The 25,780-nt window shown below is 39.0% G+C and overlaps 1 protein-coding gene across 10 annotated transcripts in view; it reads left to right on the top strand.

The window, feature by feature from the left end:
* Nucleotides 1-25,780, top strand: part of SH3D19 (SH3 domain containing 19) — a 240,069-nt gene that overhangs the window by 206,897 nt on the left and 7,392 nt on the right. For 7 of the 10 annotated variants that reach the window (XM_056803671.1, XM_056803672.1, XM_007496244.2 and 4 more), the window contains 7 exons: nt 4,706-4,778; nt 8,137-8,267; nt 14,162-14,220; nt 17,808-18,019; nt 19,396-19,448; nt 21,800-21,986; nt 22,468-22,574. In XM_056803671.1, coding sequence (XP_056659649.1) covers nt 4,706-4,778; nt 8,137-8,267; nt 14,162-14,220; nt 17,808-18,019; nt 19,396-19,448; nt 21,800-21,986; nt 22,468-22,574 — 822 coding nt within the window. Of the gene's footprint in view, nt 1-4,705; nt 4,779-8,136; nt 8,268-14,161; nt 14,221-17,807; nt 18,020-19,395; nt 19,449-21,799; nt 22,181-22,467; nt 22,575-25,780 lie in introns of those variants that run through there. The other 3 variants (XM_056803677.1, XM_056803676.1, XM_007496242.3) reach the window with 2 other exon arrangements.

The raw sequence follows: 25,780 nt of genomic DNA, 5'->3' as shown, positions 1-25,780 counted from the left end.
ACATGGGGAAAATTTGGCTTTGATTTAAAATTTTGTTACCCTGGACATGGACCGGAACAAGTCCCAGTAGAGACCCTTTCCTTTTGGGCTCTCTTTAGGGATGCTTTAGATCCTACTCACGAGGCTACCCGCCCTGTGCAGACTTTTTTCTAGCCTGTCTGCAACTGAAAAGACACCTCTATTGTCCAGACAGAATTCTAAAATTGAAGTCTTTAAAGTTTCAGTATCAAACCCAGATCATGACAAAGAGAGACTCCCCCTTGAAGATAAGGCTGTTAGAGGATGAGGCAGCTCATTTGGGCTTTCCCATTCGGGTTAGACACACACACACACACACACCACACACACACACACACACACACACACACACACACACACACACACACACACACACACACACACACACGGTATTTTTCTTCATCCAAGGCAAGGAAGGGAGGAGTAGATAGAAGGGAATGAAGGATCCTCCGCCTCTTCGCAATGTGGGCTTTAGAGGAGCAGTAGAGGCTGCTCAAAGGGACAGGGATGTGTCTTTATTGTTTCCCTGTCACCTTTTCAGAGGATGAATTGGAGGAGGAGGAGGAGGAGGAGCCCAGATGGGAGCCCCTTCCTTATAAAATGCTAAAGGAGATTAAGGTGGCATGTGCATCATCATACGGTCCCACCTCCGCCTTCATTTTGACCTTGGAGGAAACCTTAGGGGGAAAGCGGATGCCACCTTATGATTGGACTCAGTAGCTAAGTCTTGTCTCTGCGGAGGGCACTACCTCTCTTGGAAAGCACAATATAATGAGTTAGTGAAAAAGGAAGCAGCCAGCAATAAGAAAAAGGGAAATCAGATCGCTATTAGGAGAAGATGAATGGGTGAATTATGCTGCTCAGATTAGATTGCCTAAACAAGCTCTGTGTCCACAGCTTCGGCTTTGGACGCCTTGAGAAAAATTCCCTTGTCTTAAGGGGTGGACTGCAGGGTTAGCAAGTATTAAACAGGGTTCAGAAGAAAAAATATCCGAGAGCAGGAAATGCCCAGAAGATGGCGCTAAAGCGTTACAATCTGCTCCGACTGCTACTCTGGAGAGTCTTAAAGATGTTTCTCGGCATTTGTTTTCCTGCTTTTCTTATTTAGGAATGCCTAAGGCATTGAAGACTGACTGTGGGCTGGTGTACACTTCTAAGGCCTTTGCAAAATTTTGTGCCACTTTTCATATTTCCATTCCACAGGAATTGCACATAATCCACAAAGACAGGCAATAATCGAATGTGCCCATCAGATTCTAAAAGCACAAATTACTAAATTGCAGGATGGTGATTTTTCACATTCCTCTCCTCTCATATTTTGACTCATGCTATGTTTGTTATTAATCATTTGAATCATAATAGTGACCACCTCTCACCCATGGATAGGCATTGGAATCCTGATACTGTTTCCCCAAAACCCTTTGTTAAATGGAAAGATGTTCTGTCAGGAATATGGAAAGGTCCTGATCCATTATTAATATCAGGACGAGGTTTTGCTTGTATTTTTCCACAGGATTCTGATTCACCAATTTGGATTCCTAACCGACTTATTCGACCTGACTTATTGTACAGGCAATGGAAAAAGTTCCTCTGCCTTTCTCCTCCACCCTCTAGATGTGGATCTGCCCTGCCTGAGTTTTCGTTGCCCCCTACAACTCCACTCTCTCCTGATCTTGTCAATAACTTGATTGATCCTGTGGAAGAACTTTCTCTTCACATTTCTTTACCACCGCCACTTCGTTGGTTAGCTGCAACTCACACTACAAACCCACCGACATGGGGACAGTTGAAAGTTCTTTCACAATAAGCTTGTGACATAGTTAGAGGTCAAAACAAGGAACTGATCCCAGATTTGGTTTTTGTGGCTATGCTTGCGATACTCACCTGTCCGGTAACATAAATTTCTCCTACCTCCCACTGAGCTTATTTCCCCAAACATCCTATTCTTTATCCTGCTACATGGATCAATGATTTTCAAGTTTATACCAACGACTCTGACTTTCTTGGTGGTCCTACAGATACTTACATATTGCATAAGTCTTTTTTAAATTTTACATATTTTGGGTTGTCCCATATGCCACCCTTATGTTTTACCATTGGTTCTGCCCCTTCTCCAGGTTGTTTGCTGGTGGATATTCTTTCGTATCCTAATGACTCCCCTGGAAAGGGCAGTCTAAGACTTATGTGGTTGCTTCATATGTTATCCCCTGTTACTTCATTGAATAATTTTTCTACTCAGACAATGTCTGTACATTCCCCTAAGAATATTCCTGAATGTAAGAAGATCTCTGATAAACCTTGACTGATATCAGATTGACAAAAAATTTGGATTCCTCCTTGGAAAGACTGTGGATTTCCCAAGAAGGGTGTCCTCTATCCCATTATTAATGGTTCATTTTTGGTATATAATTGGTCTATTTCTAGCTTAGATTATGATTACCGAGGATTTCAATTATACACACCCAAGTCTCCTATTTTTGATTGGACTAAGATTAATAAAATTTTTCCCACTAAGGAACCAATTTCTCACTGATATGATCCTAGTTGACCTTCCCCCTTTTTGGTCTTTTCTGAGAACCCTTCATCTCCCATTACTCATTTTTCTTTATGGAGACTCATTGCTTCTCTCCATTCTGCTGTATTGCTGCACCCTAGTGGCAAGACAGAGTCTTGACCCATTCTGGCTTGTGTTAGAGCCCCTTATGCATTACTTTTGATGACCCCTGATGGTTCTTCTTTTTTACAAAGTATTTCCCCCATGACTTTTTGAATTTATTGCTCAGGATGTATTTTAACTAATTGTCTTAACCCCTCTCTTCCTGCTATCACTGTATTTGTTGTTAAACAACCTCCTTTTATTATGTTTCCTGTTAATATGACTTCTGACTGGTATGATGACCCAGGCATCTATGCCCTACAATTGATTCCCCACAGTTTGGGCTATTCTAAGTGTTTCATTGCATCCCTTATTTTAGATATCACTACACTTATCTCTGTGATTGCCTCTTGAGTTGCCTCTACCATGGCTCTTGTTCAAGAAGTTCACACCACAAAATATGTGGATAATCTTTCAAAAAATGTTTCTCTTGCCCTTCTGACCCAGGAATATATTGATAAAGGGTTGGAAACTCATATAAATGTTCTTGAAGAGGCTATTTTTTATATTGGGAATCAGTTACAGAATATAAAAGTGAGATTCAAATCAAAATGTCATGCTGACTTTAAATGGATTTATGTTTCTCCCCTCCCTTATAAATGAATCAGATGTTCCTTGGGAGAACATTCAGCAACATATTTTTAACATTTGGAATCATTCAGAGTTTTCCATTAATCTTAAAACATTGCATAAGCAAATTATGGATGTTAGTCATTCTGGTTCTTCTTCTTATTCTGCCTCCTCTATTGCATCTTCCTTTTATGATAGTGTTTCTTCCTTCATTTCCCATAATGATTTGCTTCATACCCTTATTGCTCATGGATTCATTCTTGTCTTATTGGGGGTCCTGCCCTCGCTGGGTCCAGGGGTCCCTTGGAGGGTGACGGCTTCGGTGGCATAAGAAATGAGAGCCAATTAAAGTCTCACCTGGAGCCAGGCATCACAGTAACTGCTCTGCCTTGGCTTACACGGATTTTATTTTTATACACTCAAATAATTACACATACACTTGGCACATAGCTTCATTTTCAACATAGATGCTCCCTTACAGATAATGGAATAGGTTATATATCAACTTGTACAAAATCATTTGATTGACATTCTACAATTATCCTATATTCTTTGATTCCATAGATTCTAACAACAAACGCAAAGCTGTGCAGAAGATATATGTGTTCTGGTCACAGGGTAGCTCAACTAGAGATTGACTCCTCATTGACCCGTAAGGTACCAGACATGCAGTTAAGCTAGGAATAATTATTGGTTACACTAACCAATTACACAATCAATCAGACTTCAAAGGATACAATCAACATAACACTGTTGCCAAGCCTACAGGGTTAAAGGACACCATCAACATGACCCACTTTCTAAGGTGTCCATGGCATGTAGCCATGCAGAGGTAACACAACAACTCAGTGAAGTGGAGCAGACCAGCCTTTCCATGAAAGGCAATTCTCTATATTTTTTCGGGGTCCCATCTATGACCCCTTATCCAAACAGGTGCATAGGAGTCCTTAGGTCTGATTTGATAAGTAGAATCTCTTGGCAATATTCTAGGGGGATTTCTGTATCATACCATATAAGGGTAGAATTTTCCTGGAGCTGAGTGAAAATAGTAATCATAACAATCCCAATAACAGGAGGTATTAGTAAGAGAGGAGTCACACAGTGGGGTCTGAGTGGGTATTTTCATCCTTCCTGGGGGGCCTCTGTGCAGTCCCCGGTTTCCACCTGTGACCATGTCAGACAGCATGAACTTGATGACTCCTGGCACATCTCTTTCTCACATAAAATTCCAAAAGGGAATATACTCATCAGGGAGAGTTCTTTTAGTTTCCCTTTGGCAAGGACGTTCCTTCCTACTCTGATAATGATTCCCTTGCTGAATTTAGATGGGTGGTTTACAGTATGTTCTGATAAAATGAGTGTCAATAGACTGTTCTAGCAAAGGAAAAAAACAGCCTCAAAGTAAATAATCAACACTGACTTCTTTATGACTCCAGTGTTTTGTTTTTTTTCTCCCACAAGGATACCACCAGTATGCAGAAGTCTGTCGACAGTAATGCACCTCATGCCCTGGTACTACACGATTTTCCAGCAGGTAAGGACAGAAACCAGAGGCAATGCACTGTGGGTTAGTGGATAGAGTACTAGGCTTGGAGTCAGAAAGGAATGGGTTCAAATATTGCTGCTGGCATTTACTTGCTGTGTGATCCAGGACATGTCACTTAAATTCTGTTGGGTTCACTAGGACTTATTAGTTGAATCATAGATGGGTTACAATCTGCCTCGGGAGAGGGAATTCCTACCCTTGTTCTTCAGAATGACAAAATCACAAATCCTTCAGGTATGGAAACTGTGATGAAAACCTATGGTCCAGAATATGCATCTACACACATGCACATGCATGTATGCAAGCACATCAACATACAGGTGTATTATGTGCATGTTTATGTATATGTGTTTATATACTTATATGTATGCACACATATTGAAAAAGAGAGAGAGAGGAAGAGGGGGAGGAAAGAGGGGGAGGGGATATGTGGACACTCACACACCCTTACCTTTTGTCTTAGTATCACTTCTCTGACAGAAGAGCAGCAAGGGGTAAGGAAATGGGGATGAAGTGATTTTTTCCAAGGTCCCATAGCTAATAAGTGTCTGGGGCTAGATTTGAACCCATATCCTCCCAGCGCTCTATCCACTGAGTTACCTAACTTCCCCCAGAACATATATTTTTAAACCATTAAACTCTGGGTTATAGATAAAAGAAGATTTATTTTATTTATTTATTTATTTATTTATTTTGCTTTCTCTGAATATACAGAACTCAGGGCATGGAAGGGACCCTAAAAGATCTCCTAATCATTCCTCTTTCCTCCAAGCAGAATTATATTCAAGCTGTCCCTCAAAGTAGCCACTTAACTTTTTGTTTAATCCCTCAAAAGGTGATTTCACAAATTATTTATAAACAATGAATGCCATCTGCCAACAAGACACTAACCAGTTACTCATTGTGATAAAATGATACTCATAGGTATTGTATTCGCCTAGGTTCAGAGATAGGAGGTCCTGGGTTCAAATTTGACCTCAGACACTTCCTAGCTGGGTGACCCTGGGCAAGTCACTTTACCTTACCCCATTACCTAGCCCTTACTGCTCTTCTGCCTTGGAACCAATATACAGTGTTGATTCTAAGACAGAAGGTGAGAGAGAGAGAGAGAGAGAGAGAGAGAGAGAGAGAGAGAGAGAGAGAGAGAGAGAGAGAGAGAGAGAGAGAGAGAGAGAGAGAGAGAGAAAGAAACAAAGAAACAATGAAACAAAGAAAGAAAGAAACAATGAAACAAAGAAAGAAAGAAACAATGAAACAAAGAAAGAAACCACTGTTGTTTGATTGAATGATTTATTATCCTTTCATGAGCCTGTTCTTTGATTGCAAAGAGAATAGTACAATCTGTATGATAACTACCATCCAGGATTGTTGAAAGGCTCCAATAAGATGAATGTAAAGCACTTTGCAAACCTTAAAGCACTATATAAATGTCAGAAGTTGGTGCTGGTGCTCTTGTGGTTGTCAGGGAGGAATGTGACTGAAGGGATAGGGAGCCAGCCTCAGTGTACAAATCTCTGAAAAATAGTGATTGTATGACCCTGCACAAGTCACTTGAAATCTCAATGAACCAGACAACTGGCTAAGATTGGAAGTTGCAAAATAGTTGCTGACCCAACCTCTTTGAGGGAGTTTCCTGTACCAATTAAATCATAGGTTCAAAGTCTGGCAAAATACTGCTTTCTGATTTTCAACAAATGTAATCCTGATGCCTAAAAAAGTTGAGAATTTTTATATGGTTGTATTGCTTCAGGTTCTTCTATAAGATCAAAGTCCAAAGGATTTTGAAGGGTATTTGGGGAAAGTTTTTTCAGTGCTTTAAAAATCTAATGCTGGTCACGTTGTAATTTAGAAATACAATGAGCTCTTGATTATCTGCATCCCAATTATCTTCTTTGTAGAAACTAGACTTTGTTTTAGGGTGCTTCAATCTGCTTGTTGCAAAGCTGTGCTAATCTGGTTTCTGCAGTTCTTTCAATTTAATATTTACAAATTAAATGTTTTACAAAGTTAGCTGATGATTGACAAGAGCGGTGTTACCATATTACCATTGTAAAATGCTATAAATTTTTCAATAGTACTATTTGCCTGGAGTTAGGGAGTTGTTTTTGTTCAGTTGTTTTCAATTGTATGTAACTCATTGTGACCCAATTCGAATTTTCCAGGGCAAAGATACTGGAGTGGTTTGCTGCTGCTCCCTCCTCTAGTTCATTTTACAGATGAGGAAACTGAGGCAAACAGACTAAAGTGACTTGCCCAGGATCATACAGCTAATGGGTGAGGCCAAATTCCTGACTTCTGGCTTGGCACTCCATTCACTGTGCCCTCTAGCTGCCCCAGAGGTCAGGAAGACCTGGGTCCAAATCCACTTTCTGACACTTGCTAGCTACATGATCCTGGATAAGTCACTTGACTTCTGTTTGCTTCAGTTCCCTTACCTATAAAATGGGGATAATAATAGCACCTACCTCCTGGATTGTTGTAAGGATCAAATAAGACAATAATTAGCACAGTGTCCAGCATAAAGTAAGCACTAATGAAATGTTCACCATTATAATTATTATTTTCATGTTCGAAATACACAATCAGGAAAAAAACAAAGAGGAAACTGGTCACATAGGGAAAGAGAAGTAACCATTATCCCAGTGCTCCACAAGTGTCTATACAATGTGTGGGGAATTTAAGGACTTTGGGACTTTAGGTGCATCCCTTTGGGTAGATTTATAGGAAGAAATGGAGAAGATTAGCACGGGACAGCTAAGTATGAATGAATAGGCTATGGTTTGCAGGAAGTACCCACATCAGTGAGGGTAATGGAGTGTTCTACAAAGAGTGAGCACAAGGAACCAGGAGCCACCTGGGTTCAAAAGGACCCCTTGACACTTACTAGCCAGGTGACTCTGGCCACCTCTATGTAACTTCCTAGGTATTAAGAATCTACTAACTTGTCGATGAAGTTGAACAATTTCTTTTCTACATTGGTGGAAGTTGTTCTCACTCCTCAGTTTCTTCCACAGTAAAATGCTGTTCTAATATTTCAGTAATATGAGTGGAAAGCACAAGCAAGGAATAATAAACCTGGCTGATATTTTATCTTCTCCCAGAAATCAGTGCATTATGAACCATCTGAATTCATCTTTTAAGAAGAGCTTCTTTTTAGATGTACTGAGAAACTAGTTGTTATTTTTGTTTTTTGAAAAGACAACTCAGTTAAGTTGATTCACCAAATCAACATGAAATGCAACCCAAATGGACAGGATTAAATGTTGTTCTGCCATAGTTGTCTTTTTATTAATTGCATTTGCAATGGAGATAATTGGCTGCACATAATTGCAATTTTCTTTTACAGAGCAAGCTGATGACTTGAACCTCACTTCTGGAGAGACTGTTTATCTTCTGGAAAAAATAGATAGCGATTGGTACCGAGGAAAATGTAGAAACCAGACTGGCATATTTCCTGCTAACTATGTCAAAGTCATTGTAAGTGGTCTGTTTCCATTTTAATTGGTCTGATGTTCAGTTAAGGAAGAATGTGAATGCCACTATCTGGCAGATTCAGTTCAAAGACTGTAAAAAAAGACTGGGAATCAGGGCTCAGGGATTCTGGTTTCATTTCTTTCTGACTTCTTTTGGAGTCTTTGAATAATATATTTATTTCAACTTATTCAGCTAAAAAGTCCGTGATTACTGCCCAATGAGGCATAATGCCTGAAATCCTCAGAAGGGGTGAAAAAAAGTTCCAGCTTAAATGGTGAACAACTCTTACTTTACTAGTGATCAGTCATTTTAGGATATATGCTCATTTTTAAAAATAAATGTTTTGTTAATTTTTCCAAATGTGGTGTTAAGCTCTGGATTCGCTCTCCCTCTGGCTTCACTAGATCACCCCCTATCAATTCTAGGAGTACCTCTCAGGGGTTGACTGGGTCTCTTCTAATGCCATTGGTTCAAAACTCCATTCCACCATGGTCACTGTTAACCACCACGGACAGACTCTGTGGTTCTACAGAACCAATAAATATCTATTGGCTTTTACCAAGGGAAATTTGCTTCAAAGGCATAGAAAGAACAGAAATGGAAACATTTCCACCCCTTGTGAGGCTACACAATCCCCTCTATAACCTTGATCCCTAGGGAGAATAGACTCAGACCACTTCGTTTTTACATAGCATTGAGCCCACCAAGTTCAGGTCCAAAGGCAGCATAGTTACTGGGTGACTTTTGAGTCTCAACTAACACTGGGCTGGGACCTGAAAGTTGATCATCACTACCAAGGGTTTTTTTTTTTTTAATAGAGCTCTTACCTTCTATCTTAGAATCAATACTTGGTATTGATTCAAAGGTGGAAGAGCAGTAAGGGCTAGGCAGTGGGGGTTAAGTGACTTGCCCAAGGTCACACAGTTAGGAAATACCTGGTGCCAAATTTGAACCTAGATTCTCCCAACTCCAGGCCTGGTGCTCTATCTATTATGCTACCTAGCTATTCCTACCTTGAGTCTTGATAATGTATTGGATGACTGTAAATCCCAGAATGGACTCTGCTGCTGGACTTCAAGCTCACTATTGACCTTTCAAAGTCTATGATGTGGTAGCCATCTCTAATCTCTTAAACTTAAAATAGGAAGAATATCCATAAAGAAACAAAGAGCAGAGGTCTGTATTCCTGGGGATACCTCTCCCCTTATATCATTAGTTCTCTTCTCTTATCAGAACCCAGCTAGGCAGGGAAGAATCAGAGCCAAAAGAGCAAGTGCCTTTTGAATGGACCCTAGTGCCAGCTCCATTGCCAATCAAAGAGGCTCCCCTTTACCAAATGGTTATAAAAATGAATCCAGTTACAGAATATCTTATAGCAGCTGAGTTCTCTACATGTGTTCATATGGGCTAGGCTCATTGTTAGTCCTTCTTCCCCAGCATTACCATGACCATCATTTCTCCCCATGTCTTCCTTCTCTTGTAAGAAGAAATATAGTAAGACAGAGCAAACCAACCCATTGGCCATCCTGAACAGATTGTGCCTCTCCTGCACCTCTAGTTCATTTTCTATCTGCTGAGAGAAGGGAAACATGTTTGACTGTCAGTCCTCTGAAGCCAAGAGAGGCCACTGAATTGATCAGTTTCAGAAGTGCACATTTATTTCTTTGGTATGTGGAATTTAATTATATTCATTTATCCAGAGAGAATATTCTCCTTCCTAAGGTCCCAAACTTTCTTTACATTTCTTTGCCATGCTCATTTTTGTATTTTTTGCTCACTTTCCCTTCCTCCCCCCTCCCTCCCCAATTAAATATTCTCAGGTGGGTGAGATCATGATTGATTTGTTCAATGATGTATTATTCTGCTTACTGGGAGATTCTCACACAAGAATTGCAAATTGGATTAAGCAAGATTATATTTAACCACTGTAATTTTATTAACTACCACAGCCTGCCTCATGAAGGAAGCCTTAGTGGAAGAACTATTAGGGAGCCGTTACTGAGAGGTTCAGGGATGTTATAATATCTGTGATAAAGCCAGACTACTTTTATTTCTTTTTTCCTTTTCTACCTTCTGCTTTCTCTTTTTTAAAATGGCATATTTTCTTTTGACATAATACACACAACTTTCCAACAAACATACAAACAAATATTCTTCCCCATCTTACCCCTATAAACACCCAGAGAGAAAACAGTTATTCAGAACTGCCTCATGGCATGATTGTTACTGCTGGTACATGTGAGGTAGTCTTTATCATCTTTCTGATAAAACTTACTGATATTGGGAAATGCCAATAAAAGTGGAATAAACAGTTTTGATCATTAACATCCTATCTGGGAAAAGGAAAAGGCATTTTTCCATTACATCTGTATGTCAGAGGGAGATGGAAAAATGAAGCTTCAATTTTTCAAATATAAATTAATTTAAATCCATGGGATAATTGAAAACATGGCTATTGAAAATTGAACATTATAAACTGGAGCCAGACTCCCTTGCAGAAACCTTTCTAAATCCCTTTAAATTCATATTAACAATAAAAATACCATGAAGGCTAAGGCAACATCTCCCAAGGTATTTAGAACAGGGCTTGGCACACAGTAGGTACTTAATAGCTGGTTTTTGTCCTTTGTTCTCAAAGAGAACCAAAATGATGGTACATTGATGTGTTTTGTCTCTTGAATAAATTAGATTTAAGTGAGGCAGAGTTGCCCAAAATTATCAGCCTTATTTTCCCTTCAAGACATCAAAATCCAGTGACAGCACAAAAGTCAGGATGACTGGAGATGGCTTAGGATGCAGCCGATGACCTTGGTTTCTTTGATGCTTGACCAAGCTCTACACACTCCATAGCACCTGTTTTAGCTGCCTTGATGGCCTTTGAAACAAGCTGTTCTCATCCTCCCCTTCTACTGGGAGGAAGACTTCATAGACTTGGGAGAGACAGCTTGCCTAACTAGCCCATGGTTCTCAGGACCGTTAGTTACCCTCAAATTGGTTTAGCCCATCTGCTAAGAAGGTTTCCCAGGGGGTGATTACTGCATGCTGAAGCTTCTTGGAGCCACAGGTGAGAGCTGAGTGAGGTGGACACCAAAGGAGGAAAACAGTCCTGAAAAGAACTTAGCAAGCCCTTACCCTGGAGGTACTGGTCTTCCCTGGACACTGTACTAGAGATGAAAACTTAATAAATTATAGTGAGGGAATTATTGATGTTGTACCAGGAAATAAGCAAAAGAAAGAGACTGAATCCTGAGCCCCTCCCCTACATTACTTACTGTTTCTTTCTCCCCAACTCTCTAGATAAAGATCTTCTCACAGATAGTGCATTGAACATTTTCCCACTTATAACTAAATCCCACAACTAGCACTTTAACTAAAGGATCTTTTATTCTTTGGGGGCAAGAAGGGGTAAGATGAGGTTGGGGGAAAGAAGGAAATTAGGGTCTCCCTAATTCTAAGTTATTTGTTGATTGAAGGCTTTGAAATAAAGTCAATTCAGAAAACAAAAATTAGCACTTCAATGGAGAGCTAGCCTCTCCTTTTTAGGGTCAACATACAGTACAGGACAATAATTACACCTGGGGAACATAGTCAGGGCAGATCTCTTTTAGAATAAATACATTTTGTATAAAAAATCTTCACTGACTGTCAGAGGTGTCTCTCGTCATTGAGGGGCCATTGATCTCTGTTTTGGTAATTGCAAGGCTTGCCAATAAATAGATTGTTCTTTGGGAAAAAATAATAAATACATTTTATACACTTTTAGAAATCTATAATTAAGCGTGTAAAACTAATGCCTTACTTAAACTGAAACTCTAGACCATTATGAGGCTGTGGGACATCATGTCACCTCTTGGCCAAGTGTGATAATTGCAACCTAACTGAAGTAGACGATATAAATCCCCTCAAAAATAAGAAGGGGCAAAAAATATCCCAGACTCATAGATGTGGAGTCAAAGAATTCCCCTGGCATGGAGAGTAGGCTTGGAAGACCAACAGCTAGCTAATGGCAGTGGAAATAGCTCAAAGTTCAAAGTTTCTCTCTGCTACCAGCTATGGGAATTCATGAAGTCAGTCGCTTCCTCTCCCTCTATAAAATGGGAATACCACTTCTCCTGTCTGTTTCATAGTTGTAACCCCCCCCAAAAAAAATGCTGCATAAATGGGAGATGTTATTAAAAAGCTACAAATTATCTCAGTAGATGCATTATTACCCTACTGCTATGCACAGAATGGCCACAGCTGGCAACCCTTCCCCTCCAACATTTTTTAACTAAAAGTACTGTTTGTATTTGAGTATACCTCTGATTACAAAATGGTAGAGGAAAATGGGGATACTATTATGAGAAATTGCTTTTCACCAAATCTTAATTGATGCTTTTGTTCCATTAAGCAAGAGATAACTTGTATTTTTAACTTAATTATCATACACACCTTTTTGTCATATAAACAAAGTCCCCTGAGCAATTTGTGCAAAGCACAGGGTCTAAAAGCCACCTGTGACTGTGCAATTGAACATTTATCAAGAATCTAATTTGTACAATTCACAGCGTCCAGTGCTGAGTCTACGAAGTCAAAAATAAAATAGTCCCTGTTCTTATTAAGCTTACCTTTTTTTTTTAATCCTTACCTTCAGTCTTAGAATCAATACTGTGTATTGCTTCTAAGGCAGAAGACTGGAAAGGGCTAGGCAATGGGAGTTAAGTGACTTGCCCAGGATCACACAGCTAAGAAGTGTCTGAAGCCACATTCAAACCCAGGACTTCCCATCTCCAAGCCTGGCTCCTCCTTTTCCATTGATATATCCATCTAGCTGCCCCTGAAGCTTATCTGCTTTTGGAAAATATGCAAAGTGACAGAAAATAAGATAGAGAGGTAGAATAAATAAAACTGTACTGCTTCCTTTTCCTGTGCCCATTAGTATAAATAGCACCCAAATGGTCCCGGCTTTGCAGATCACAGTTTGGCAGCCCAAATTTTTTAGCTGGGCCAGTGATTGGTCAATATTGGTCTCTCCATAAATTGGAACTGATCAAAAAGTCTCAGAAAGTAAGATTATAGACACAGCTTTTATTTTATTTTTTCCCTCTTTTTGCATTTTTTTTCATCAGCCTTTAAGTGATGCCCAGGGGAGGAAACAGGAGTAGAGTAAATTTTAAGCTTTCTGGAGATGTGATGGTTTTACTTTATTTTTATATGTTGCAAGCCAAGAAAATTTTTCAGACTTTACAGAATCACAAAATTATAAGGAACTTCACAAACATATTAAAAGGACATTATTCTAGAAATGATCTGATCAGCTGTATTTGCTGCATAACCTGGCAAAAGTATCACTTGATTTATCATCAGGACAAAGGAAAACCTTTAAAGCAACTCAATCAAAAGTGGAATAAATAACAAATAAGAACCTATCACATAGGGTCATTACTGCCCAACCAAATATTTGTTACTGGATAAAGATGGCTAGAGATCTAGAACCTCTAAGGGTTTTCTGGGGCAATATACTTGACTGTGCTCAATAAGACAAAGAAGGTTTGCAGCAATAATAATTTTCTTCCCTAGTACGTATTTTGCTAAGTTGTTGGGTTGATTTGGGGGATGTTTTGGGGTTTTTTGTCATTTTCCCTGATAGAAGTGATCATTTAGTAAGGAGTCAGAAATATTTATAGGTTTTGTTTGAATATAATAAACCTCATAATACCAACTATCCACTCCTATCCCCCCCCAAAAAATAACTCTTATAACAGTGCCCCAGGCAGTTCTTATGTAGATTAGAGCTAAGAACACTGAGTCTGCCATAAGAGAAATATTTTCTAAGCATTTAATTTCTCCAGGTAGACTTTACCATGGCCAAAACATGCAGATGTCTGACTTGTTCTGTTGCTTTTTGTCTTTGCTAGATTGATGTTCCTGAAGGAAGTAATGGGAAAAAAGGATCCATTTCATCCCACTGTGTGATGTGAGTTATGCAATTACTTCTCCGAGAAGGTGAAAGCAAGGAGAGGACGCCAAGTTATTAAGCTTGGTCCTCTTCAAACAATCATTTGAATAGTCAGTATGAATTGTAATGATGAGGGAGAATTGCTTAAATATCATCAGCAGATTAAAACTACAACAGAAACAACAAAGTGGGGAAATTCTGCTTTTGGTTCCATAACTATAAAGGACGGCACTGATCCACTCGGTCATTCAGGGCTGAGCTCCAATCTCTTACCATTGCAATGACTTTGCTGTCTCTGCATGACTTTGTTCATCATCTTGATTTTGTTCCGTTAGAATAATTGAGTCTTTGAGTCAGGAGACTGAACAGGGAGGATCTTGGAGATGATTACACGTAGATGAAACTGAATCATGGAATTGTGGCTATAGAAACTGAAAGAGTTTCTGTTTTGAAGCTTTGCTGATGCCTTTTTTTAAATACCAAAACCATTTCCCAGTCTGTTCTCTCCTGCCATCAAGCACCTTCCCTTATAATAAAGAAAAAGTTAAGCAAAATCCATCAATGTGGTGGCTGTATCTAATAGTATATTCACCTCAGCTAACAGAAGAGGAAACCAATTCAGAGCATTTAAGAAGTACCTTATTCCATATTGTAACAAAAAAAAAATTAAATTAAAAAAAAAGAAGTACCTTATTCCAGAGACAGCTAGGTGGCTCAGTGGACAGAGAACCAAGCCTAGAAATAGGAGATCCTGAGTTCAAATGTGACCTCAGATACCTCCTTAACTGTATGACAGTATAACTCCAAGACAGAAGGTAAGGGTTTAAAAAAAAATCCTTAACTCTCTCTTAGAATCAGTACTGTGTATTGGTTCTAAGGCAGAAGAGCAGTAAGGGCAAGGCAATGGGGTTAAGTGACTTGCCCAGGGTCACACGGCTGGGAAGTGTCTGAGGTCAGATTTGAACCTAGGACCTTCCCTCTCTAGGCCTGGCTCTCAATCCACTGAGCCACCCAGCTGCCCCAAGGATTTTTTTTTAAAGTAACAGCATAATTAACAGCAATGCAATGATCCAGGACAATATTGAGGGACTCATGAGAAAGAACACTTTCCACATCCAGAGAAAGAACTGTGGGAGTAGAAACACAGAAGAAAAACTTGTTTATATGGGTATATGATTTGGGGTTGTGGTTTTAAAAGATTACTGTATTACAAAAATGGATAATGCAGAAATAGGTTTTGAATGATACATGTATAACCCAGTGGAATTGCTTGTCAGCTCTGGGAGGGGGGAAGGAAGAAGGGAAGGAGAGAAAATGAATCATGTCACCATGGGGAAAAAATTAAAAATTTTAATTTAATTTAATAAAAATGTAACAGCATATTCCTCTAGCTTTAGAAAAGGTCTGAACTATGCTAATTATGAACTGTTTCTGGAGGTTAATCTCACTTCTCTCAGCCTCAGTTTTCTCCCTGTATAATGTGAGTGTTGCCAGATTATAGGACTTTAGGATTGAGATATGGAAATGACCTTTAAATGTTCAAGTTCAATCTCTGAATACAGTTAGGGAAACTAAGATTTAGGGCAATTGTGATCATCTCTTAGGCTCCTTTTCCCTCTAAATCCTATGGTACCATTGTCTCATAAAAAAAAAAAAAACTTATGAAAAGTGTGACTCCTGTAAAACTTTCTTGACTTTTTGTGTATGAATGTGTTGAAGGTAGTTTGTTTTTCTAAGTTAAGGTTAAAACTATATAGAAAAAAAAAATTTTAATGGTTTTCTTTTTTGGTGTCATTGGGCCTTTTTTTTTGTAGATTTATATGTCCTTGTCTGATGTTGTATAGTCTAGTAAGATGAACAAATAAATGGAATTAAGTATCCATTGAAGGCTGTACATCTGACTTTGAATCGTTCAGACATAAGATGTTCCCCGAGAGTATAAAAAAATAAATGCAGAGGTTGCCACAAATACTGAACCTTCTGACACAAAATACTTGGGTGTGATTTCAAATCTGTTTGGGGGGTTTTGTAAGCAGCATATACTGTGGATGCAGGTTAAACGTAAGGTTGTGTTCCCTAGTAGTTGATTCCATTAAGTAACTAAAGAAGGATTTGATCACAGCCAGGTCTGGCCTCTTTCTCTTGCTTCAGGCAGTTGTTTTGCCTGGGCTATGTTGTAATTGAAACTCGCTTTCTAAAGCTGGTGTTGTCTTAAGGGTAGGTTTTGGAAATTAAAACTATACTGACTCTAAATGGGTAAAAATGGGTATTTTTTTTGCCTCCATTCTCATTCTCTTTGGAGTCAAGGTTGGGCTTCATTTGGAGACAAATAGGCCCTTGTTTTTCTTCTTAGGAAGTCAGCATTTAAATAGGACAAAACTGAGACTGTACCAATATAGGTCTCGGGTCTCCGAGGCGTTATGTAGGATTCTTGTGTGTCGTCTTCACACTGGCTGAATCTCTCATTTTCAGTGTCCTGACGTTTACACTTTTGACTAGTCCTTGTCTTCTCACCATTAGCAGCACTTATATTCGTTGCTTTTGGGGTGGCCATGACATGAGTTGAACCTTTTGGCTTTCTCTGGCCTTTGTCTTAATACTACCAAGAAGGCATAGTGTGATGTGTCGGAGCCCATCTGCTCATTAGACCTTGTGGGACCTTTTATTATTTTTTTATAACATTATTTTTTTATTTGGTCAATTTCAAACATTATTCCTTGGTGACAATAATCACATTATTTCCCTCCCTCCCCTCCCCCACCCTTCCTGCAGCCTACGTGCAATTTCACTGGGTATTACTTGTGTCCTTGATCAGAACCTATTTCCATGTTGTTGTTGTTTGCACTAGGATGATCATTTAGAGTCTGCATCCCCCATCATATCCCTTCGACCCATGTGATCAAGCAGTTGTTTTTCTTCTGTGTTTCTGCTCTTGTGGGGCCTTTTAGAGGAGGAGGTCAGCCCCAGTGACCCCAAAGCTCTCTTCCAGGCATCAACTTGATTCGATAGTGTACCGTGTGGTCAGAAAGATGATGTAGGGACTGGCAGGTCTAGCCAGGGGAATGACTGCATGAATTAATTATCTGCATGAATTAATTATCATTAATTCTGGGGAGTGAATGGGAACTGAAAGGCGCAGACCTTCAGAAGAGATGGCTTATTCTTCAAGAATTTGTATAGGTTCTATTTCTTGCTGAAGACAACGCACATTAGAGTGGATCGAGAGGCCAGTCTTTGGAGTCAATCAGACACGGGCTCGAGCCCTTCTTTTGACTTGCACTGTCTGTGTGACGAGGGTCTAATCACGGAACCTCAGAGGGTCCCAAACCACTCTCTAAACCCAAGTTAACAATAAATTTCTGATCGAATTGGAAGGAATTTCCATTCAAGAATGTCCTTCACCCATGAAATAACAGACCCTGTAGGGTTGGGGAGATTTCTTATATGACATTATTATTTTATTATTACATTTTAAAATTAAATTTTGCCCGGCTCCTCGAACATAGCAGGCCCTGAATGAATATATGTTGAAAGAAGTGTTGCACTGAAGCATTCTGAGTCAGATTCATTTTTGATTTACATTTAGACTCTTTTCCTTTATTCAGAGGTCCCAGATGTGTGGCTCGGTTTGAATACATTGGAGACCAAAAGGATGAGTTAAGTTTCTCAGAAGGAGAGATGATTATCCTTAAAGAATATGTCAACGATGAATGGGCCCGAGGAGAACGGAACGGCAAAACGGGGATTTTCCCACTTAACTTTGTTGAAATTATTGAGGATTTGTCTGAGCACAGCACCAACATAGCTGCAGATTCAAGTGAGTGTCAAAAATATTTTGTTTTAAGTGAGTCATGTGCAAAAAATAATGATGCAACAAGCTGAAATTGAAGGTGCTTCTTCTCATGTTTGCATGAATGAGGAAAAAGAAGGTTGGAGTTCCAAGTGAATGAAAGAAAAATTTTAAATGTGTTTTGTTTGAGAAGTTAATCATAGTATAAAAGAAAATTTATCGTCAAAGAAATGTATGAGTGAAATAAGAAAATAGTCTGGTCATGTGGTAAGAGTAAGAAATAACTCATGAACAGCCCACGTACTCATTTGGTATCTTTGTGATGTCAAGATAAATCAGGTGGGCAGCTGGGTAGCACAGTGGATAGAGTGCCAGGCCTGGAGATGGGAAGTCCTGGGTTCAAATGTGACCTCAGACACACTTTCCTAGCTGTGTGACCCTGGGCAAGTCACGTAACTCCAAATGCCTAGCCCTTACTGCTCTTCTGTCTTAGAAATGATACTAAGACAACAGTTAAGGGTTTAAAAAAGGGAGGGGGGTTAGGGAAAGGCGCTTAACATATTAGGTGGTGAACTTAGGGGAGGCCATAACAAGAATTCTATAGAAGGAAACCTGACCTAGATGCATTACAGTCTGCATCATTGGAAGGAATACCACATTGATGAAATCTATTTGAAATCTATCACACACATACTATAAATATATATGTAAATCTACATACATATAATATTTTAAAGGCAGCATTGCATAATGGATCAAGGGACAGCCATGGAATCAATAAGATCAGAATTCAAACCCTGCTCCCCAATACATTTTGTTTGGGCCAGTGACTTAATCTTTCGGTCCTAAGAGTAATTTCCAGGAATAGATTTTGAGTGTTAATACATGTGTAACCCAGTGGAATTGCTTGTCTTCCAGAAGAGGGGAGGGAGAGATCATGAATCATGTAACCATGAGAAAATATTTTTTAAAAATAAAATTATATTTTTTTAAAAAATTTTTGAAAGAGTCATTTCCAGGGCAGTTCCTGATCTAATGACAGCAAAGGGAGTTTCATTAATGAAATCACCTGCTCATACTCCCAACTCCGCTTCAAGCTAAAAAAACAGAACACTGGTCTTAAAGTCTGCAGACCCTGGGTTCAAGGCTGGGCTTGAACACTTATTAGTCATGTGACCTCAGCAGGTCACGTAACTTCTCTAACCATCTGTTTCTTCTTCTTAATCCTCATAATTTTGAAAAAATACTTTGTGAACTGTAAAGAACTAAATAAATAAGTTGTTATTGTTTCTTTTAAAGAATATGAGTCAATACTTCTTTAGAAAGCGTACCAAAGAATAGATGTCACCCTAAATAGTCATTTAAGTTTTTATGGGATTTTTAAAAACATTGTTTTAATATAGGTATAAGAAGTCCGGTGAATATGAGGAGCAATGCTTCGGGTGCATACTTAAAGGTAGGCTGCCTGGCTTACTTGGGGAACTATGCAAGCATAAAACCATAGCTTTGAGAATATTATCATAATGAACTGAAAACGACGAACCACACTTATTACATAGTAAACAAATGCATCGGTTAATTCTTAGCTATTGTATTTGAGGGTCTAAGGTAATTAATATGGTAGAATGAATCTTTTCAAATGGGCATTGCTTACTTGACTTTTCAATGTGTTTCAACTCCAAGTGGGTGATTTATTGTTTTGTTTGACATGTTTTGGGAAACTTGGCTTGACAGAACTATTATGTTTGTCAAAATTTCCCTGGCAATTAGGCAATGTTTTCTGTTGCTTTCATTCCCGTCTTCTGAAAAGACATTGACTTGCTTCAGTGGGGCTTCGCTCTCGTGCTGGTCATGGGATAGGGAAGCTGCTGCAGGTCTGGAGCAGGAGATGTGGATCCCATAAGTGAGAGTCCACAGCTGTTCTCAGTGGTAGATGAGTTTTGTTTTCAGTCCTCAATCTCAGAGTTAGGGGAGAGATCAGAGACCTTATAGTCCAACCAGGGCCAAAACAAGAATCCCCTCTCCAACATGGCCTCATGAGTGATGATACAGCTTCTGCCTGAACCCCACTATCTCCCAAAGCAGCACATTTCACTTAAGACATTTTTCTTTATGGCACACCTGAATTGGCCATTTTCATTAATTTCATCTATGTCTACCCTCTTAAAGTCTTTTTTTTTTTTTAATTTAAACCCTTACCTTCCATCTTGGAGTCAATACTGTGTTTTGGCTCCAAGGCAGAAGAGTGGTAAGGGCTAGGCAATGGGGGTCAAGTGACTTGCCCAGGGTCACACAGCTGGGAAGTATCTGAGGCCAGATTTGAACCCAGGACCTCCCGTCTCTAGGCCTGGCTCTCAATCCACTGAGCTACCCAGCTGCCCCCAGTCTTTTTTATTTTAAAACAAAGTCCATTTCCAGCACCACTGATCCTGATCACATATTTCAGGCAAGAGGATTCTTATTGGAAACAAGGGTCCTCCTCTATAGTCAAGTAAAAAAAAAATGCTCTAAGTCACTCTTGATTAGAGAAATGCAAATTCAAACAACTCTGAGATATCACCTCACACCTATCAGATTGGCTAATATGACCAAAAAGGAAAATGATAAATGTTGGAAACGATATGGGCAAAATGGGACACTAATACACTATTGGTAGAATTGCAATCTGATCCAACCATTCTGGAAAGCATTTTGAAACTATGTTCAAAGGAATGTAAAACTATACATACATATATACATTTTGACCCGTCAGTAGTCTATATCTCAAAGAGATCAAAAAAAAAGAGGAAAAGACCTATTTGTAGAAAAATATTTATTGCAGCTCTTTTTTGTGGTAGAAAAGAATTAGAAATTGAGGAGTAGTCCATCATGTAGGGAATGGCTCAATAAGTTGTGGTATGTGATGTTGTGCTATAAGAAATGACAAGCAGGATGATTTCAGAAAAATATGGAAAGACTTACATGAACTGATGCAAAGTGAGCAGGACCAGAAGGACATTGTACACAGTGACAGCAATGTTTTTTGATAAACAATTGTAAAACAACCGAGATATTCTCAGCAATTCAGTGATCTAAGACAAATCCCAGAGACACATGATGAAAAATGCTATCTGCCCTCTGAGAAAGAATTAACAGAGTCTGAAATCATACTGAAACATACTATATTTCATTTTCTTTTTTCATTTGAGATCTCTTCCACAAAATGGCTAATAGGGAAAAATGTTTTACATGATTACACATGTAAAATCTATATCAGACTATTTACCTTCTCAGGCATGGAGAAAGGCAGGGAGAGAATTTAAAATGCAAGACTTTTAAAAATGAATGTTAAAAAATTCTTTTTACATGTAATGGGGGGGGGGGGATTAAATACTGCTTTAAAGAGAAAAAAAACATGTCCTCCATAATACAGAGAAGGAAGACACCTGGGAACGGTAATGTGTTAAACAAACAAATGAATAAATTTTAAAAAGAAAAAAAGTTAGCTTTAAAAAAAACCCACATATAAACTCTGTCATGACATAAAATGTGCTATTTGAAAAAATCTTTAGGATTTGAAATTTCATTGCACCCTCACTTTCCTTCTACCTTCCAAGTCAAATACCCTCAGCAAGGGTAGAGATTTTTCATTTTTGTTTTAAAATCACTAATACCTAGTATATAGTTGCTGACATAATTAGGCATTTTAGTAAATGCTCATTAAATTAAATCCCATTGGAAGTGTTTGATGTTAGCTTAGTGGAAACCAGCTTCAAATTAGATTTTACATTTCCTACCACCCAACCTCTACTCTGTTTTCTTTGACAGAGGGATCATTGTTCAGGAGAATGGTGTGAAGCCCTCCATGATTTTACAGCAGAAACTAATGAAGACTTGCCCTTTAAAAAGGGAGACCGCATCCTAATTATTGAGCATCTGGACTCTGATTGGTATAGAGGCAGATTGAACAACACTGAAGGAATCTTCCCAGCAGCCTTTGTTCAGCCTTGCCTTGGTATGATGCTTCCCTGGGAGAGATAGAGACGTTTAGGCTCTTGTAATTTTCATGTTGACTTTTACCATCAGTGAAGGGATGCTTTCCTGAAAAGAGAGGCAGAGGACTTCAAAATTCTAAGCAAGTCCTTTTCCTGGAGCTATAGTGAACTTTAAAAAAATTATTTCTGACTGTCATTAAAAATAATAAAGTAGGCTTTGTGTATTTTGTTTTTAAACCAATTGAAACAGGACTGAGGCACATATCAACATTCAAAATTCCTACCTTTCTAAATGGCTTATTCTTTCTACTGACTTAGATTTTGCATAAGTTTTCCAGTGTTAGAAGAAACCATTTCATCTATCTCCTTGCAAGTGGAAAACTGTATGGTTACTTAGAAACAGTAAATCCTATGGGGATGGAGTATTTACCAAGATGTTGTTTTTTTAAATAGTTTTCCATTTTCCCCAATATCTCCTAAATCTGTATATTTATTGGTCAGGTTCCATAGCTGAGGCAAAGTTGATATCTGCTTCAGGACAGAAGAAAGAAAAGGCCAAGGCTTTATATGATTTCCATGGAGAAAATGAAGATGAGCTTTCCTTCAAGGTCAGCTTTCTGTAGTTCTTTAAAATAACTGTAAAATTTGAAATGTCTTCTTAGCCTTGAAGAATGGATTGGGTGAAAGGAGTATTGATTTTAAGCCAGGAATGGGCACAAGATCACAAACCTTGGTCTCTAAATTTCTAGAAGCAATTAAATTCATAGTAAAAAATTTAGTGTATGGTAATAATTTGCAAAAAGCATTTAAAACCACTCTTCTTGGTTTTCCATCCGTACAATCCAAATGCTCAGACCTTGGCCTTGTAATTTTCATTCTTAAGAATACCAAAATATTTGTAGTTAGAATTATCTTCCATGCTGGAGGTGCTTCCACTAACATGCCATGTAAAATGTCACATGAATATGGGCCATCTGGTTCCTGTTGAAGCTTGTGTGCAGCAAACTTTTTGCCAAAGAGACTAATCACTGAATACATATATTTGGCTGCATTTCCACTGAAAGTAGAGCCAAGCAACCTGTACTCTCCAGTATTTTGCCACTGTCATCAAGGATAGTTGGCATGCCATGCAGGGGACATAAAAAGGTTCAAGAATATCTCAAATGAAGGTGTTTAAGAGGTTAGTAGGAAGTAAATTAATTTCCTTTTTAATTAAATTAAAATTAGTTAAGGAAAAACTTAACTAATCAATAAGCATTTATTAAGCACCTATTGTGTGCCAGGACCTGTGTTATGTCCTGGGGATACAAAGACATAAATAAAAGTCCCTGATCTCAGAGATCTTACATTCCCTTACAACATGTAGATATACAAGTATGTATAAAATAAGCAGATGCAAAATACATGTAAAATAAATACAGGTTAATTTGGTGGTTAGATGTACAAGCAATTGAAAGGATGAGGAATGTTTTCCTATCAGAAAAAGGGAACATTTGAACTGAACTTTAAAGGAAACTAGTCGAGTTGAGTGATGGTGCTTCTTCTGTGTCGGTAGTAGTTCCCACACAGACATGCCTCTGTGGGGTTCTAGAGCCCTGAAATACCCCCTCTGCCATCCCCACTCTCTTCTCTTGTCTTCAGTCTCTCCCTGTCTACTGGCTTCTTCCCTTCTGACTACAAACATACCCTTCTTCCTCCCTATTACTTCACTTGGCGAGCTGATCAGCTCCTGTGGATTCAGTTATCATTTCTGTGCCAATGTTCTTCTAATCTGCTTCCCTAGCCCCAACCCCTAACCTATGACCTCCAGCCTGCCAGTTCCAGCTGCCTATCAGCTATCTTGAACTAGAGGTCCGCTATGTCATAAACATCCAAATGACCTCATCGTCTTTCTCTCCTCAGCACTCACTCCTCCAGCTTCTCTCCCCAAGACTCAAAACCGAATTACCATCCTCTTAGGACCCAAAGGAATCGGCTGCCAAGATCTGTCCATTTTACTTTTTGCAACACTTCTCAAATATATCTTCTTTTCTCTTCTCTTCTCTGATACTGCCGCCACTCTGGTACAGACTCCTGGCTGGACTACTGCAATAGCCTACTAGCTCGTCCACCTACCATGCCAGTCCACCCTCCATTCAGCCACCAAAGTGATTTTCCTAAAGTGTAGGTTTAATCATGCCAGCTCTCTGTTTAGTAAACTCCACTAGCTCCCTATTACCCACAGGACCAAATATAAAGTCCTCTATCTGACATTCATAAACCTAACCTACCCCCACCTTTCTGGTGTTTTACCTTTTACTCTCTCTCTGTCTCTCTCCCCCTCTCTGTCCCTCTCTGTCTCTCTCTCTCTGTCTCTCTTCTCTCTCTGTCTCTCCCCCTCTCTGTCCCTCTCTGTCTCTCTTCTCTCTCTGTCTGTCTGTCTCTCTCTGTCTGTCTCTCTGTCTCTATCCCTCTCTCTCTCTCTCTCTCTCTCTCTCTCTCTCTCTCTCTCTCTCTGTCTGTTTCTCTCTCTCTCTCTCTCTCTCTCTCTGTCTCTCTCTCTCTCTCTCTCTCTCTCTCTCTCTCTCTCTCTCTCTCTCTCTCTCTCTCTCTCTCTCTCTCTCTCTCTCTGTCTCTCTGTCTCTCTGTCTCTCGACACTGGACTTCATTTTGTTCCTCAGAGAAGATACTACATCTCTCTGTTCAGGATATTTTCTCTGGCTGCCCTATATGCCTACAATGCTCTCTCTCCCTTGGCTGCTCCATCTTCCTTTAACTCCCAGGTAAAATCCTCCCTTCTCTGGGAGGCTATTCCCAATGCTTCTTAATTTGAATATCTTCCTTCCATTGTTATTTCCTGTTCCTTCTGTATATAGCTTATTTGTACTTTGTCTCATATTAGATAGACAGGGACTGTCCTTGTATCCCTAGTGCTGACTGAGCCCAGTGCCTACGCATTGATCTACTTCATAAATACTTAGTGACTGACTAACTGGAAAAAAGAAGGACCCACTATAATACATTTCTGAAGGGAAACTCTTTTGCAAACTTTCATTGGGGACATTGAATTGAAACTGGAGAAGCCCATTGGCCTCCAAAAATATAAAGCTTTCAAATGTTATCTTCCATATTCCTTCATATAAAGACATTTATTAATTGTGTAGGGTGAATAGAACTCTGTGCTAGGTCCTGGGTGATTGAGAAGTCATTTAAAATAGGTGTGGGCACTCCCCCCAAGGAGCTTCCATTCTCATAGGAGAATAAGAAACGGACACAATAATTATAAAGTATTGCACAACGAGTGTGTTTAGAGCACATGTTTATTAATATCTTCCCACATCCATTTGAAGCTTAAGCTTTTGTGTTTGTTTTTTAAATATCTATAAACTAATACTGGCAACTCGAGGCCAGGAGCCAAAACTCCCTGTGTTCAAATCTTAGATCAAAATTCAATTTAGTTTTAAGTTTTGTCACAATACAGTACAAAATTCTTATAAATTTCTCATGAGATGATAGTAGTTTCACTTTACAGATGGGAAACTGAAGACAAGACAATCCTGGCTATAGCTTTTAGTTATGAGACTGTATTCCTTCGAGTTATGTTTATTAATCAATAAAAATATTCATTGCCTCCTCATCGATGTCTGTGGTGCTATAATAGAACATACCAGAAATACAACCTTTGCTCTTATTCAAGTGTTGTATTAATAACTGATAAATGTAGCCCTTTAAAAAAGCTTGCAAAATATTTTAGGTTGAGCTTCACAGCTGTGTGAGGGAGGCACTACAGACATTTGATATAGAAGAAAACTGAAGCTGGAAGGGATTAAATGAT

Source organism: Monodelphis domestica, chromosome 6, assembly GCF_027887165.1.
Source record: "Monodelphis domestica isolate mMonDom1 chromosome 6, mMonDom1.pri, whole genome shotgun sequence".
NCBI classification, from domain to species: Eukaryota; Metazoa; Chordata; class Mammalia; order Didelphimorphia; family Didelphidae; genus Monodelphis; species Monodelphis domestica.
Note: the sequence above shows the minus strand (reverse complement) of the source record. Positions and strands in the feature narration are given on the sequence as shown.